Source organism: Cajanus cajan, chromosome 1 (assembly GCF_000230855.2).
Source record: "Cajanus cajan strain Asha chromosome 1, NIPB_CcT2T_4, whole genome shotgun sequence".
In the NCBI taxonomy this organism is placed as follows: Eukaryota; Viridiplantae; Streptophyta; class Magnoliopsida; order Fabales; family Fabaceae; genus Cajanus; species Cajanus cajan.
This window is the reverse complement of record NC_138517.1, coordinates 89,127,958-89,144,315: the sequence shown is the minus strand read 5'-3', so window position 1 is coordinate 89,144,315 and position 16,358 is coordinate 89,127,958. Positions and strand designations below refer to the sequence as shown.

The window sequence follows — 16,358 nt, the reverse complement described above, 5'->3', positions numbered from 1 at the left end:
AAAAACAGTTTTGTTAGATCAATTTCTGTTTGCATACATCAATAAGTAATTATCAATCCAATATTGGTTTTCTATTCTAGCATTTTAAATTGAGGTTAAAATTGAGGACATGCTTGAATATTATGATATCCTCGAATATGTTGCGCGCAAGAACATATAAAAACATCCTAAAATTCGCGTGAATAAAAAGATGCCAATTAACTTTGTTGCATCTTTCTTGCGGAGCAAAATAAAAGGGCAATTTCTTTCAAAATAACTAATAAGCAAATTGAAGAGGTCATCAATGAACCAACATCAAAATGGAAGAATTACAGAAAAAATAAAGTATCTGTTGTTTAACAGTCTTTATTTCAAAATACTTGTAAAAGATGAAAATAAAATAAAAAGATAATGAAATGAATTTCTTTCTTAAGTTAAAATCAATTTATACACTTAAACCATCTTATCCAACTTTTTCAAAAAATGATGTTCATAAATTAATTTTAACTTACCAAAAAAATTTAATTCGTTTTACTTTATTTTTTTTCTCTCATAAATACTATGGAAAAATTTATTTTAACAAAACTTACTGTAGTTATCAAAAAGTTGCCTCTATAATCAATAAGATTTTCTTTTCTTTTCTACATTTCACATAAGCAAAAGCAATAACACAAATGATAAGATAAACTCCTTTTCTCAATTGGACCAAAACACATAGCCTTTGCTAAGTTATGCAACTGGAGGCCTGAGTACATGATCCTGTGAGGTATCAACAGCAGCAGGTGGTAAAAACTGCCACGTGGCAACTCCTGGGTAGCCCATGAAGGGCACCAGTTTGCTACCAACAACTTGTCCTGCTGCAGGAAGCGAAGGAAAGAAGCTAGGTTGTGAACTCAAGGCTTTAAGCTTCTGCTCCAGGTTATCTTTCTCTGCTTTTAGTCTCTGCTTCTCATCACGAAGCTCATTTTTCTCAGCCTATACAAACACCAAAAAAGTTAACGTCATAGGTAGTGAGTGTTCAATGTTCACCATCATTTGTATAATCAAACAAGAGTGTTAGTAACACACCCTTAATATCATTGGTCAAATTTTACTAGAAACTACAAAATTCCTAGTGAAACTAAAACTCATTAAATAAGAAGTGTAACTTACAAAGTTTTATAATTTTGTAATAAATTTCGGATTAAATTACTCTTTTGGTCCCTTGATTTATGTAATTTGTTCATATTTGTCCCTCTATTATTAGAAAATCTAATTTGTTCTCTTAACTTTTTAAAATGATGCAATCTGGTTTTTTCTGTTCAATTGAGACTAATGATGTTAACTTATCTGTACATGAGTATCACAATAAGAAGATGACATATATGGTTATGTGTGTAAAAATTTAACATCATTCTTATTCTTAATTAGACGGAAATGAGCATATTGCATCATTTTAAAAAAATTAAGAGATCAAATTAAATAAATTAAGAGAAAAAAATTTATTTAACTTAAATTTCTGTGAATAATAAAAAGTATAAGTAAAAGAATGTGATGAGTGTGTTACTAGAATGTGCATGCCAAGTAGCATTTTATGCAGTTACATATACATACAGACCTTCAATTCATTGATTTTGTCTTGTAGAGTCTCAGTGGAGTCTTTGAGCTTCTGAGCTTCCTCTCTTAACTGAGACACCAAACGAACTGCGTCACTTAATATAACAGCCTTGTCCATTTTGAGAGGCCTTACAGGGTCCAGGATAGACCCCAGTTCCAAAAACCTTAATTAAAAACAATGTTCAGAATGAGAACAAGTCACGTGAGAGATATTAGAGCAAAGATGAATGAAGTTAATTAGAGATGCCTGTCATTCAGTCGATCCCTTCTCATTTTCTCTCTACATGCTTTGGAACCAGATGACCTCAAACTGTGATAGAATTTTATGAACAAACTCAGATGATAGTAGAAACAGAGAAGGATCTCACGTGCACAAAAGATTCACAGCTTGCCGTGGAGCAAACTATTCGATTTAATATTGAAACAAGACTCTGAGATAACAATTATGCATAACGGAATAGCTTACCGTTTTCTTGACCCATTTTCCTTGAAACCATCCGAATTTCTAAATGAGTCATCTAGCTCCACACTGCAAAATTCACCATAGAAAAATAAATCAGTTTTTTCTTGGAGGGGTTAAAATATCAAAAAAATTAATTACAAAAGAGAAAGTCCAGTAAGGATTTGATTAGTTTCCATCCACATTACCTGTTGCATGAAAATTTTAATAGAATAATTTTCACAGACGAAAATTTTGAATGCACTATTGAGTAAAAGACAGTAAACTGTAAGAAGGAAAAGGTTTGTTTTCACATATTTCTCTATAAAAAAATTTAAAAATAATCTAAAATTAATTTATACATAAACTAATTTATAAAAAATAATATATTAATTTTTCTAAAATGTGTTTTCTAATTTATGTGCAAGTTAATTTAAAGTTATGAAAACATTATTTTCTTCTTCTCTACAAAAGTTTACCGAGACATACACAAAAAGAGAGAAAAGCATGCAAAGAGAAGCAGGGAGAAATGAGTAGAAACATAAGGGTATGGTAATTCGTTCCCAAAACAGTGTTATATATATAATGTAGTGATGCTAAGGTACAAGGCAAAATGAAGCCTTGGAAAAAAAAAAAAAAAAAAAAAAAAACTAGTTAGAAGCATGGAGTAACCTGAGTGTGGGAGGAGGAGAGGAGGACCAAGAGAAATTGGGTGGGTCAAGGGTAGGGAGGGGAATGTTGTCTAGGTAATCATAATCCAACACCCAATTACTATCATTATTACTCATCTCCGGCCAAAAGGGTATGCCGGAGATTTGAAGAAAGATATATATATATATGATGAATGTATGGAGAGAATATAAAAATATATGGAAGGTGAGAGAATGGTGTTTGATACGAGAGACTCACATTGGGACATCAATACCCATCCAACTATCACTCCTCACCACAAGCTCACATTCTCTTTTGTATTCTCTCTAAACAACCACCATTGGTATTGTCGGAAGCTATCTTTTAAACCAATTTATGTATTGGGCTTGGGCCTCCATGCCTTTCCCTTCCGGTTCCCCAGGCCCAATCATAACTTGTAAACATCCTTGTAAACTCTCAACAAAGGAATTAACAACTTCAACTACCTTTCTAAGCAAAAAATTTAAGCGCACACCACAGTAGTCTAATCCTTTATTTTAAGTATTCAACTTAATTAAGTCTCAAATTCAAGTCCTGAATATACAAATGTGATAATCACACATAATAATTTTACTCAGTTTGAACAAAATTTGTATTCATTCAGAATTATATGCAAGTTAATTTTCCAAGTAATCGGCCCATTCCCAAACCAGTTCAATTTTAAGATACCCATAATCACAACTGATTAAGTCAATTTCATACCCAAAAAAAAAAAAAAAAACTTTTGAAAATATACGTATATATATTTCATTAGCGAAGGAACCAATACAATACAAAGACAGCAGGACACAACTCTTAAATTCACAACTTCCAGGGAAAGAGCACCATAAACCCATAACAACCAAAACTACAAAATGTAAAATTTTGGCTGATAAAAAATCAAAGGGTATTAACCATTAACCAAAGTGTTGTGCTAATGAAACTTGGAAATTACACTTATACAACATCAGAAAAAGATTTGACTCAGATGATAGTGCAGTGCAGGACCACAAGCGCATGTCTTACAACTTGCAACAGCAAAACATCATACAGATGTTTAACTACTAAGCCAGTGAGACACGATTGGACTCAGCCAATCCATCTATCCTTTTCTTTATCTCTTCTGGATTGGCACCGACCACCTTGTCCAATGTGGCGCCGTTCTTCAGAAACAAAAATGTTGGCATTGCCTTTACATCCATTCTGGTGGCTACCTCCTGACCCCAGAAAAATTTCCATTATATTTAGTTGCCATCATCAAACACAACAAACCGTTAGAGAAAATCACACAAGAATTAACCTTTTTGTTTCAATGCTCCAAGCATCAATTTAAAATCAGGAAAAGTACGCCATCTAATAAGTCAGTTATTAATATGAAAAACATAGATCTAAGATGTTGATCAGTAGAATATCTATATAGTTCTTTCTTGAGTAGCAGACACAAGGTTTGAAACTGTGCTTCAAATCCAAGTTGGTAATCAAGGGGTGCAAGTTATTCCATTATCTTAAGGATTACAAAAATAAATAGAACATGGCAGGTAGGTAGCATTCTATCTTTTGATCTTCTGCATGAATCTAAAATATATATTGATCAATAACAAAAGCAATTATTAAACCATACTACTGATCCACATAGCACTAGATACACATTTCAGGATGCATATTACCTAGTTACATTATTCAATACACATTCGACGAGTCACTAGACAGTCCATTTAAAATATAGCAGGAGTGAAATAACAGCCCATCCTTTTAGCACCTTCCTTCGTCCCTTACTATTTCACCAATGATTGTCCATTTAAAAATATTCCAGGGGAAAAAAGAATCCCCACCAAGGCAAAAAGGACAGTTTAAACAAGGGAAAAACCAAACATATGTGGTCAAGTCAAGGACACAAAATTTGACTTGATAACACATAATAATTTATGCATTACAAATGGAACAATAAATTATATGTGAAATGCAGTTATGCACAGGGTATGTTCTCTGCTATTTTTAAGGTCCATCTGTAAAAAGGTTTTGTCATAAACAAGGAGAATAAAATTTTATGGCACTGTGCGATTCTTGTCGTTAAGAAAGACTTGGAGGTCAATAAGATGTGTTGGGATACAATCAAAGTTCTACATCTATAGAACAAGATAAATAACATGGTTTCTATACACACAATTGTCTTCGTTAGTAAGAGACTTTTAGAGAGATCACCATAAGCAAAATCATGTAGGCTTAAGTTCAAAGTGGACAATATCTTACCAATGTGAAATGTGAAAATGAGTGTGTTAAAACCTCCCAATGTCTTTAAACATGATTATGATAAAACATTATCAAATTGTGAATTGTTTGATCTATGTAGTAGACGGATTCAAACTATCTGTCTATCTGATTTGTCCCACTAATAAAAAATTCACATGTCATTTAAAATATTCACCTGTATTTTCACTCCTTTTTACATTATTCTATTATTCCTTATTTTTATCCCTAGATTAGAGGGTAAAAGGGAATAATAATTACATTTAAAATAATTACATTACTCTAGCTTGGAATCTCGCCAGAAAAGATGTCCCTTCTTTCTACATACAAATCTCCATAAACATCTTTTCCGACAAGATTCCAAGCTTTAACTTATCTATTTTTTTGTACACTCAAATTAAGATGTATCCTAGTTATTTTTATCTTTTCACAGTTGATTACAAATATACCAACCACTTAACCCACAACCATGACAGATAGTTATGTGTTTATGACCCTACCCAGATGTCGTTGTTGTCATGCAAATTTTGCATTTCTTTGGTGAGTGTGGTTGGAGAGGAATGCTCAAAAATACAATAATTCGTGCTGAAATCAGAAAAAAAAATTAAAAATAAAAATAAAAACTGAATATCAAACTTAAGAGACTACATCCTGGGCATTCACACAAGTAGAACAGGGACATATAAGAAAGACAAAGTAGTAATGAACTAAGAGATCTCATACTCATACAGCAAAACTATACTACCAACTTATACAACACTCATTTTTTTTTTATCACCATTTTCTCTATCCTCTTTATCTCTCTTATTTGTATGAATTGGTATACACATTTGTTGTATGAACATAATTTCTCACAAAACTAATGACGATGTGATCAAACATGTAATCAGCAAGAGTGTATGCTTTTACCAAAATGTGCATCTAGAAACATTTAAGAAGGGACTCCCAAGCACAAGGTTTAAAAGAGGAGAATTACCTTGACTTCATCAACATCAACACTGAGAAACAGAACATCCGGATAGCTTGAAGCCAGCTCCTCAAAAACAGGAGTCATAGCCACCGATGGCATGCACCATGAAGCAGTGAAGTGAACGACAACCTACGGAGATCCATCCCACAAAATACATAAGCCGTAGGTATAAACAACAAGACAATCAGCAACCCAAATTAAAACAAAAACATAATAATTTACAAAACCAAAAATAAAAAATCAGGTAGGGATTTTTAAGTAACTTGAAGCCTAAATACCCCTTTTGCACACTCTCCAAATCGGGGTGAAAAAAAATAAAAGATCTAAACTTTTGTATAAAATGGGTGTCTTACTTACAGGACTATTCTGATTAGAGGCCTGGGTGACATGGGATTCCCATGATTGGAAAGAATCAATCACCACCACCTTGGCTTTGTTCTGCTCTGTGACTTCCATTCTCTCACCACAACTCTGACTTGATGAATTGACTCTGCCACAAAGATGGAACTTTGCACCTTCCTATCTTGAGTTGAGAACTGTCTCAGACTGTATAAATAAGGGTGATTTAGATAAGAGCATGTCATCTTTTAATAATTTATTTTCAATGGATTAGGAAGACAAGACCCACCACCATGTACTCTTCTCAGACAACTTGATTTACAAGCCAAGGATCTTCTGCTACAAAACAAAGTACTCATAAAGTAAAGCTAAATTCAAATTAAAATCTTGTATACTTTTTTTTGTACAGAATTAAAATCTTGTATGATAAAATATAAATAAATTTAAGGAAAAATAAACTTATTCAAGTAATTACAGCACAATGATATTAACTTCAAAAAAAAATTAATGTCAAATTCAAACTCAAATATAAATGTGTATAATTCGTTAAATAAATTCTTTTATTTTATTACTGTCAAATTTATGATAAAAATCTTTATTAATAAAAGATATTAAATAACTATTTTTTAGTAAACATACACTTAATGCTTTAAATAAATTTAATTTATAAAAAAAAAAACAAAAAAGTTTAACATATAGTGTATATACAACAATAGTGTCTAACTCAATTACTTAATTAGTATATCTGATTTAGTATAAGTAATTCAGTAATTGTGATTCTTAACATAAAAATGAGATTTAATTTTTTATATTCAGTATGAATTCATAACTAAAAATAATATTTAATGAATGTTTGTTTTTATGTTTTTCGTACGTCCATCTATATCACGTTTTTTTTTTGTTTGGATGTATAAAAAAGTGTGTGAATGAATTTTCAAACATATGTTAATCTCAAAATTTAAAATGGGTTAATCAGATCTATTAATAAATTTAAAATAAAAAAATAAAAAGCTTTATATTATACTCATCTCGATGTAATTTTTTTTTTTTACTACAATAAACATCTGAATTTTTAGGGAAGGAGAGCATAAAAGTAGATAATGAAAAACATGTAAAAAATATAAAAAATGAAAATGAAAAAATGTGATTAGTAGTCAATTTCTTAAATTCGAATATTGAGTTTGATAAAAAAAATTAATAATAAATAATTTTAATACAATTAAAATTTTAAAAAAAATTATGAGGGAGTAGGTCTCCTACCAATACCATAATAAAAGATAAAAAGAAAAGCAATCAAAGAGATAAAAGAAAAAGATTTGGGGGAATCTGTATGAAGTAAAGAATTGATTCAATAAATAAGTCATTGACGGCCATTCATCAAACTATGTGGTCCTCAGCTTCGGCTTCTATGGGCGCCCACTGAGTCCAGAAGCTTCTCTCATAAACGTTATATTAACAAGAAAACTTATTCGTTTCCTCATTTTTTTTTTAAGTGAGAGAAAATTAAATAAAAAAATCATAGAAAATGCTTAATCTTCTGAAAGTTATAATCCAAAAAATCCTTCCGACGTTGAAAGTTGTATGTCTTTTGAATTTTGATTGATTCAACGTAAAAAAAACAAAAATATATTATTGTTATTTTAAAGTTTGAAAGATAAGTCGGCATAAATAATTGGGAAGTCATAGCACTTGTCAAGGATCATATATTTTTAGTACAGATATCTCCCGTAAAAAACATTTTATTTTAGCAAGAAAGATAACAAATTGATAGAACTAGTTCTTTTAATGAGAAAAACTTTTTTTATGCACAATAATTACATATATAATTTTAATTAAAAAATTAAATAAGAATTAATTAAAATAATTATTTTTTAATTATATTATTAATGTGAAATATTTATTGAATTTAATGATAACTAATTTCTATAAAAAAAATCTAACTAGTTACTAATAGTAAAGTTTTAATATAGTCAAAGTTTTGAGAGAAAATAATTTTTAATAAAATTAATAAATATTTTTTATCAATATTATCATAGAAAAAAAAACTTTATTCTTAACTATATTTTTTTTATTCGTAAGATTCTAACGTAACACTGATCAAAGAAAATAAGTATAACTCTCAAATAAATAATTTGTTGATAAATAATTACATCTAATAAAGGATCTTATGTTTTATTTTTATTTTTTTTGGAAGGGTGGTTTTTCTAAAAAGATATTTGATTTTTTTTTTTTATGCTTAATCATGTAAGGAATCATATGATTGATACAGCATTTTTGTCTTCTATCTATCATTCTATCTCTCAATTCTATTATTTTATTATACTTTTCTTTATCTTTTTTTGTATCTCTCGTCATTAATATGAAACTTATACAAGGTACAACACATTCTCTTCGCTGTATTTATCTGAAACAGCTCCTGAGCATTATTGTTTTCCCGTGTCAAATGGAAAAAATGATCTATTTTATTATCAATACTGTTTTATTACTGTTTTGGAAAAGATAAGGGAAATTTCACTCCTATAATAATTAACTATTACTTATTTATATAATTTTAGAGCATTAGTACTTTTATTCGTCAAAATTAAAAGGTAATATGTTACTATTTATATATTTAAGTCTTCATATACTCCTACCCGATAGAAGTGCATGGTATTTTACTCTTTTCCAAAGTTTTTGTCTATCCAACATGTATAACATGATAATAAATTTGGACCTTAAAATTATTCTTTTAATGGCAAAGAAAATTGTAAACACGGCTTAATAGATTAACCACGAAACCATGCATGATAAATTGTTAAGAATGTGACATCTCATGAACTTGCAAGTTCAATCATATCAAATAGTTGAGTTTTACAAGTTACAATTAACAAGCTGCTCACATAAATTGAATATTATCATGTTACAGCTAAATACAAATCATCAGTTACACCACCGAGGCTAAAGGCAAGCCTCTAAAATCAATTTATACAAGCTAAATTCTCTACAAGTTAACAGTTACATTGATCAAAGAAAAACCCTTCTTTTATCCCAATCAAAACATAACAAATAACAATTATTTTGGTTATGAATTATGAGTGTGGCCTCTCTTTTCTTTTAGCCGCAGATTAAACGAGAATCAATGGATCGCGTGGATGTCTGACGCCGCGGAATACCAATCTCGCAAGCATTGACCCTAGCGGCAAAACGAAGAGAGCAAAGTGACTCTCCAGTTGAAGATGGGTCAGGTGATATGTTCACAAACATCAAAGTTTTCGAATCTCCACCAAGACATGGCTGCCATGAATACAACATAAGCAAAGTATAATCATATAAATGCAAATGGAACCAAAAATAGTAATATACAATCATCCTTAAAACCCGATCTCCTTCATTCTCTGAAATTGAAAATATAGTATCCTATTATTCTGTATCGAATATCTTAAAACTAGTTGTATCGCCGGTGGACCAAACGATTCTTAAATGAGATTTTTAACCATCACGTGGAGTATTTCGTCCGCAATTTTGCAGGGCGTTGTTAAGTTCAACATGTCAAAAATACTAGAGCCAACAACTATTTGCATCCTCTTTAATAATGACTGCTGATTCTAATTATTGATAGAAATCAATTCACTGGAACCATGCATACTCAGGCTGTCATTCTTACAAAGTGACATTACTTCATTCAGTTTGTTATAAAGATTGCCAATTAGTATCCATGTGTGAGTAGTATCAGACTACTATAGTTTTTCCACGATTTTCATTTTAATAGCGAGACAAACCTTAAGTCATCATCCAACACAGAAATGAAATCTGGATCTTAGGTTTCAATAGATACATTATCTAACTTACTAATAATTAACAAAATAAAACAAATGAAAACACTTATGAGGAATGCATATTTTCTTAGCTTACCTGTAGAAGGTGTGTCAATTTTGAATTCCTGAAAGGTACATGCTCCTCTTTCTTAGCCAAAGCAAATATTACATCACTCAAACAGGAGAGACTTTTGTTGATATACTGTCAGATACATAGGAAAAAATGGTTAGTTGTTTACTAGTTAAATTAAAGTTAACTGACATAAAGCTCAGTTAAAATAGGAAAAAATGGTTAGTTGTTTACTAGTTAAATTAAAGTTAACTGACATAAAGCTCAGTTAAAATGAATCAATACAGTACCTGAGCTTCCTTCAACCGGTCCCCGGTTGCCCCACTTCTCGACAGTCTTTCACTTCCAGCAAGATCAATCAGGTTTAACACACCTTGCACTTCTTGTTCAGTTCTCTACGAACGAGAGAAAAGTACATGAGGAAACTGTAAAACAAAACAGTAGATGTACCAACGTATCAAAAAGCTACTACCTCATTAATCCCACATATACGCAAAGTAAACACAAAGTGACTCCGTGATGAGTGTTCATTCATCTGGGTACTTCCTACAGACCTGAAACGAGAGAAAAGTAAAGACATTGTATCTTATATATTGAAAGTCACATTTTCTAATGGAATCAAATATAATGCAATTTATTCTGAAATTAATAAGGAAGGAAGAGCACTAGTTCTTTCCCTTTTGTGCACGCTCGTCCTAAAAGCTCATTAAACATCTTCACATCGCAACATAAAAACTAAAAGCATTTGCAGGTTTCGAGTATGACTTCACCTGCTCTGTGCTGCCCGTTGCAGAAGGGATGAAATCTCATTTGCACTACAAACATCCACGATAGTGAGGTCAGGAACATATGGGTTTCCATTGACATCGAGTTTAATAGTGTACGGCTGCTTTCCAGAAGCAGGAACGCCATTTTCTGTTCGTGCTGAGTCAATACCACTTGACCGATTTGATGACAACAAATCCCTGATGCTGTCATTATATATTTCCAATATTGAAGCCTACAAATATTTTACAAAATTTGTCATCGTTTCCCTTATCTATTTAATATATGCAATCTCTTTGAAAATTAAGTATATTAACCTGCATTTTGTACTTCCACCCCTGATCTTTCAGGGACTGACTAATCTGGAATATCTGTTCAAGAGATCGTGGTATCAACCCCTTCAGCTCGGGGGCGTCAGGCCTACCCATCATTGTATAGGTTTTCCCTGAACCTGTCTGTCCATAAGCAAAGATACAGACCTGCCATAACAAACCATAAGCCCTATGTCAGGTCACGCATTGTTTATCTAGTAGCACTCAAAACAACCAAAATAAAAATAAAAAGAACATAAATATAAAGCAAAAGAAAAGGCCCAGTTGAAATTGTCTATTGTGGCATATAATATTCTATTACTCAGACGCATTTAAAGAATATATATATATAAATATATATATATATATATAATTTTTTTCAAGAAACAAATCACAAGCCACCGAAACACCAAGAAACCCTCAACAAAATAGAGGCCGAGATATTATATCCCACAGTTCATATATTAAATAGGGAGAAAAATAAACAAAAATATAAGCTTAACTTCAAGGATAAATAGTTGTGTATTTTATAAAAAAAAAATCAGGGCTGCCAGGAAACTATAGTAAAGGCCAGCAGACCACAGATGAATGATAACAGCAGCCAAAGCAATCAAATATCAATTCCCACAGTAAATTGCAAAACCAAGAATCAAACATATTGCACAAGGTAAAAGACCAAAAACAAAAAATACTGAAAATAAACCAAATAGTTTATGCAATTTTGGTTTAGTTATTAAGTACAAGTGCACCCCACGAAATTTTGAGTTAAAACAAAGTCCTCGTAGCCAAAAAGCAAGTATTTATGTCAAAAAATTGCCATGTTTAATTTTTTTACCTATTTTTTAAGTATTATGTTTCTAGAGTAATGAACCAAAAGGAGGAAACAAATAATCACCTTGTACCCATCAAGAGCACTTTGCACCAACTGTGATATCTCAATGAAAACATCTTGCTGAGAAGCCTCATGATTAAATACCTTGTCAAATGTAAAAGGATACGTCTGCCCTGTTTATCATTAAAGGATGAAATTATTACATATACGTAAGTACAAAACTACGGGAAACTATAGTAACACCAGAAAAGGCGCGGGGGGGGGGGGGGGGGGAGAGAGAAGCTAGCGCACATACCGCTCTGTATCAAATCAATGCCCCGGCCAAGAGCTTCTGTTGACGTGGGATAAGAAACAACCATGTCTGTTCCAGAACTTTCATCCGAAAGCATTGGTCGGACACGACAGAACACACGAATATTTCCTTTTAGCTCCTACACAGAAATAATTATCATCGGTACCATGCAAAACAACTCGTAAGTGGAAAATGATTTAGGTAAGATTTTAGGCAAATGAAAAAAAATATTACCAGAATAGTGTTATGCAATTTTTTCCTTAACTTTTCTCCTTCGATTACTTGGAATTCTTTCTCTGCAATTCGTTCCTGTAGTTCACGTATAATTCTTTTCTGATCTTCAAACACGGTTCTTATTTCTGAAGCAGACAAATTAGCCGTCTAACAAGATGAAAATAATAGATTTAGTTTTAGTTAGCAAAATATGCACAAACTAGAAACTACTACTAGCCAAAACCAACTAATGTTACTGGTAGCAAGAATCAACAAATATGCACTAACTAGTTATAACTTCTAGCCAAAATCAACAAAGACCATTTTAATATTCAATCCTTTATTGATTCCCCGTTAAATTTTAATGAAGCATCTTACTACAAAATTCAATTACAAACAACCAGAGCCTCGTACCGTGGTACAAGGAAAATGATTAAATAGAAAAAAGAAAAGCACACCCGTAGCTTACTCACCTTCAACTTCTCTCTTTCAGTAATCAACTGCTGTTGCAGCATATTTATTTGGTCCCTTTGAGAAGAACATGTCTCCTGTAAAGAAAGCCAGTATCTTTTATAAATCTAATGAACACACAAGCGTATTACTAATAACTAAAAGGATCAAAATAACCAAAAAGAAGGGACAAAACAATACAACAAACCTCGAGAGCATTTGTTCTAATTTTCAAGGTATCCAACTGTGCACAAGTTTTCCCTGTATGTTCTTTGTATTTTTCTACTTCTCCAGTCAGAGCTAGTACCTGTACCTGTTGGCGATCTCGATCACCTTTAATTTGTTTTAATTCTTCCCGAAGGCATATGTTTTCATTTCCTAACAATTCTTTCTGCTTTGCAGACTCATCTTGTGAAGCCTGGGAGAAAAAAGGCAAAAACAACAGAACCAATCAACACAAAAAGGACTATTAAGATACTCGCATTGACAATATGGAGTCAATAGTAATATTAGCAAAATACAAATCCAAATTATTTGCACTTCACTACTCTCCATGAAAAGTTTACTTATGCCATGTCAACTAAAAATATTTAATACAAGTTGAAATCTAAAGCGCGCACATGAAGGATGTTACCAGCGCAACACTCAATAGAAGAACTACAAAGCTAGACCATAATGCCAAGCTAAATCATTTTATTGAAAATATTATACGATATTGAAATTGTGAGAGAATTTCTCAAGCATTAAAATCATAGATCAGACGAAACAACTTACTTTAACAGATGTCAACTGATCCTGCAATGCCTTGTTGTGGACCCTCACATTGCTAAGGTTCTCAACAATGGTTGCTTTCTCCATCTCCAGTTGTTTACGTTCCTTATTAGTTGTGTCAAGATCTGACTGAAGGCGACTGTTGTACTGTTGCAGACTCAAGTTATACTCTTGTGATCGCTTGTACAAGTCCTCATTTGAAATGGCCTGAAAAACAACAGATTCAAAAGGGGAAACAAAAATTGGTATCCAATAAACATAATATAGATTTTGCAAAGTTGGTATCCAAGGTTGTGGATTTCAATATTTAACAGATAACTGTAAACTGACAGATTATAACAGTGCATACCTTCTGCTCAGCAGCTGATTTCTCTTCCCGAACTTTCTGAAGCTCGGTTGAAATAGAAGCTTGCATCTGCTCAGCTGCACTTCTGGCTTCCTTTTCTTTTCTATAAGAAGCAATAGCTTCCTAGTTGTCAAATCATGAGAACTGAGATCATCAGGCAAAAGAAAACAAACACTTAAGATACCGAAACACAATATTGCAGCAAACAACCTTACCAATTTATCCGACTCTTCCTTTGCAACTCTCTCTTCTAAAGAGGAAATATTCACCCTCAAATTAGATATAGTCTCATCCGACTCTGCAATCTTAATCTTCATCGCATTCTCTGATAAAACACAAATGCGTAAATATATTAAACAACAGTTACTTTGACACGAATTTTTAAAAAATTACATCCCAAGACTATAAAGTACTCTGGAGTTTTGATGACACAATGAAAAACAGTAAAACATTTACTAATTTTAAATTTTGTAAAAAAAAAAAATCTTGCTCTAGGAGAAGAAATGAATGTGAAGAAACATTCTTTCCATTCGGTCATGTTGAAGGAATCTTCTGTAAAATAAAATCAATAAAAGCACTAAACACAGTGAAGTGAAGACAACCCTATTTACGAGTAATCTAACTACAACTGAGTGTACAACAATGCCTAGTAGCTAGATCTGCAGCCCAATCAACACTATGTGCAACAAAAGTCCAACTTTGAAGCAACTGTGATGTAATAGTCACATTACAGCTCGTGACATCGCTAAGTGCTCAAAACACAAATAAATCACTCCAAATAGGAGAGAAAAGACTGACCAGTATCAGTGCACTTGTTCACAGCAGATTCTAGGTCGGTCTGAAGCTTCTCTTTCTCTTGGATGTAGCCTTCTTCGACTCCCATGTACCATCGAACACACAGTCTAAGCCGTTTATTGTGATCTGCTATCTGCTCCAGTTTTTTCTGCCAAATAAAATTCAAAACACCTAAATAAGCTTCACGGGCAACCAAAGTCAATAATTGAATTAAGAATCAGTGGCAACTAAGCACAAACCTTGTGATCAAAGGGGTTACCCTTCTTGGGCTTCCAATTGAGCAGCGCCTCTGCTTCCTCTTTGGTGAACTCAACAGCGCTGCACTCGGCGGCGCCGTCGGCGCTGCCACCATCATTGTTAGCATCTGTCTTGGCGACGAGAGCGCCGAGGGGTGCTCTGCCTCTGCCCTGTCGCTCCATCCTCTCTGTGCCGCCAATCCTTCGACGCTTGTCTGAGAAAACATCGTCGGCGCCACCCTTTTTCTGAAATGAAACAAACGCCTTCAATCGTGTGCTAGTCTCGTCGAATTAAAGCCTCAGTGTGGCTTTGTGTGTTTCTTCTACCGTTAGGTTACATGAAAAAATGAAAAAGGAAAAAACGGAAAGGGGCTTACACTGGAGGGACTGCGAGGAGGCCTGTTCTGATTGCGGGAAGCCATGGGAGGCTTCGGAGAAGGGATGACTCCGATTAGGGTTTACGTTTACGTGAAGGGAAGAGCGTCGTGAAATTTGAATTTGAATTGGCGGTTCGACCGAAACGCGCTCCTCGATCTCTTTTTCACCTTATTCTCAATTGAATTGAACCCATTTCAAATCCGGTTCGGAACTAGGGCCATATATGCTTTTTTAATTACTAGTTTTCATTCTTGTATAAGACTTTTCACTTTTTGTAAGCTCCATAATATTAATTATATTTTTTTTATTAATTTCTTTATAGGCACCAAATAGGCAAATAATATTTCTAGTTTGAGTTGGATTTTGCATTTGAGTTATTTGTTACTCGTGTTTAGGGTTAAAATTATATTTTCTTTAAGATATTTTTATTTAATAAATAATGTTTTGGAGAAAAGATAAGTAATATCTGAAATTAATTAGATAAAATTTTTCTCTTTCTTATAAAGATTAGATAAAATAAATAGACATATAGATATTTTTTTCTTTCAAATATTAATTAGTTAGATAAAAAAATGATTAAATAAGAAAGAAAAGGTTAATTTTAAAAAAATGATTTAAATTATTAAAAATTTTGATTTTTTAACTTAATTAATTTTTTAAAAGATCGTATAATTTAGTTGATAGTGTCTTATAATCAAGGACAAAGTTAATAATTAATATTTTGAATGTAATGTCATGTTTTACCTTTTTTAAGGTCTTGTTTCACATTGAAACCCTAGTAGAAAAATAATTTTCTTGTTTTATAATAATTTGTTTAAGATTTTAAAATAATTGAAGCACTAAATTGGTCTAGTTATGAAGGATTG

At 32.3% G+C, this 16,358-nt stretch overlaps 3 protein-coding genes across 4 annotated transcripts; all 3 read right to left on the bottom strand.

The window, feature by feature from the left end:
* Positions 1–574: 574 nt before the first annotated feature.
* LOC109814067 (transcription factor ILR3) lies at positions 575–3,284 on the bottom strand. Of its 2 annotated transcripts, none has more exons than XM_020378403.2 (5): positions 2,924–3,284; positions 2,042–2,104; positions 1,823–1,885; positions 1,577–1,739; positions 575–954 (listed from the first exon to the last, which is right to left on the bottom strand). In XM_020378403.2, the coding sequence occupies exons 1-5, from the start codon at positions 2,941–2,943 to the stop codon at positions 709–711; spliced, it is 555 nt and encodes a 184-aa protein (XP_020233992.1). In that variant the 5' UTR covers positions 2,944–3,284; the 3' UTR covers positions 575–708. The 2 variants fall into 2 exon arrangements, with proteins under 2 accessions (XP_020233992.1, XP_020233991.1); XM_020378402.3 differs by lacking the exon at positions 2,924–3,284 and adding an exon at positions 2,687–2,917.
* Positions 3,285–3,426: 142 nt separating this feature from the next.
* CXXS1 (thioredoxin family protein CXXS1) lies at positions 3,427–6,545 on the bottom strand. The gene is made up of 4 exons (XM_020378404.3): positions 6,529–6,545; positions 6,258–6,446; positions 5,907–6,029; positions 3,427–3,900 (listed from the first exon to the last, which is right to left on the bottom strand). The coding sequence occupies exons 2-4, from the start codon at positions 6,354–6,356 to the stop codon at positions 3,748–3,750; spliced, it is 375 nt and encodes a 124-aa protein (XP_020233993.1). The 5' UTR covers positions 6,357–6,446; positions 6,529–6,545; the 3' UTR covers positions 3,427–3,747.
* A 2,502-nt stretch (positions 6,546–9,047) lies between these two features.
* LOC109814059 (kinesin-like protein KIN-14C) lies at positions 9,048–15,693 on the bottom strand. The gene is made up of 17 exons (XM_020378392.3): positions 15,492–15,693; positions 15,118–15,360; positions 14,882–15,026; positions 14,299–14,408; positions 14,087–14,206; positions 13,741–13,944; positions 13,175–13,384; positions 12,990–13,064; positions 12,538–12,684; positions 12,307–12,442; positions 12,075–12,184; positions 11,186–11,347; positions 10,874–11,103; positions 10,576–10,657; positions 10,394–10,498; positions 10,131–10,235; positions 9,048–9,512 (listed from the first exon to the last, which is right to left on the bottom strand). Exons 1-17 carry the CDS (start codon positions 15,534–15,536, stop codon positions 9,333–9,335), a joined length of 2,409 nt encoding a protein of 802 aa, XP_020233981.1. The 5' UTR covers positions 15,537–15,693; the 3' UTR covers positions 9,048–9,332.
* Positions 15,694–16,358: the final 665 nt, after the last annotated feature.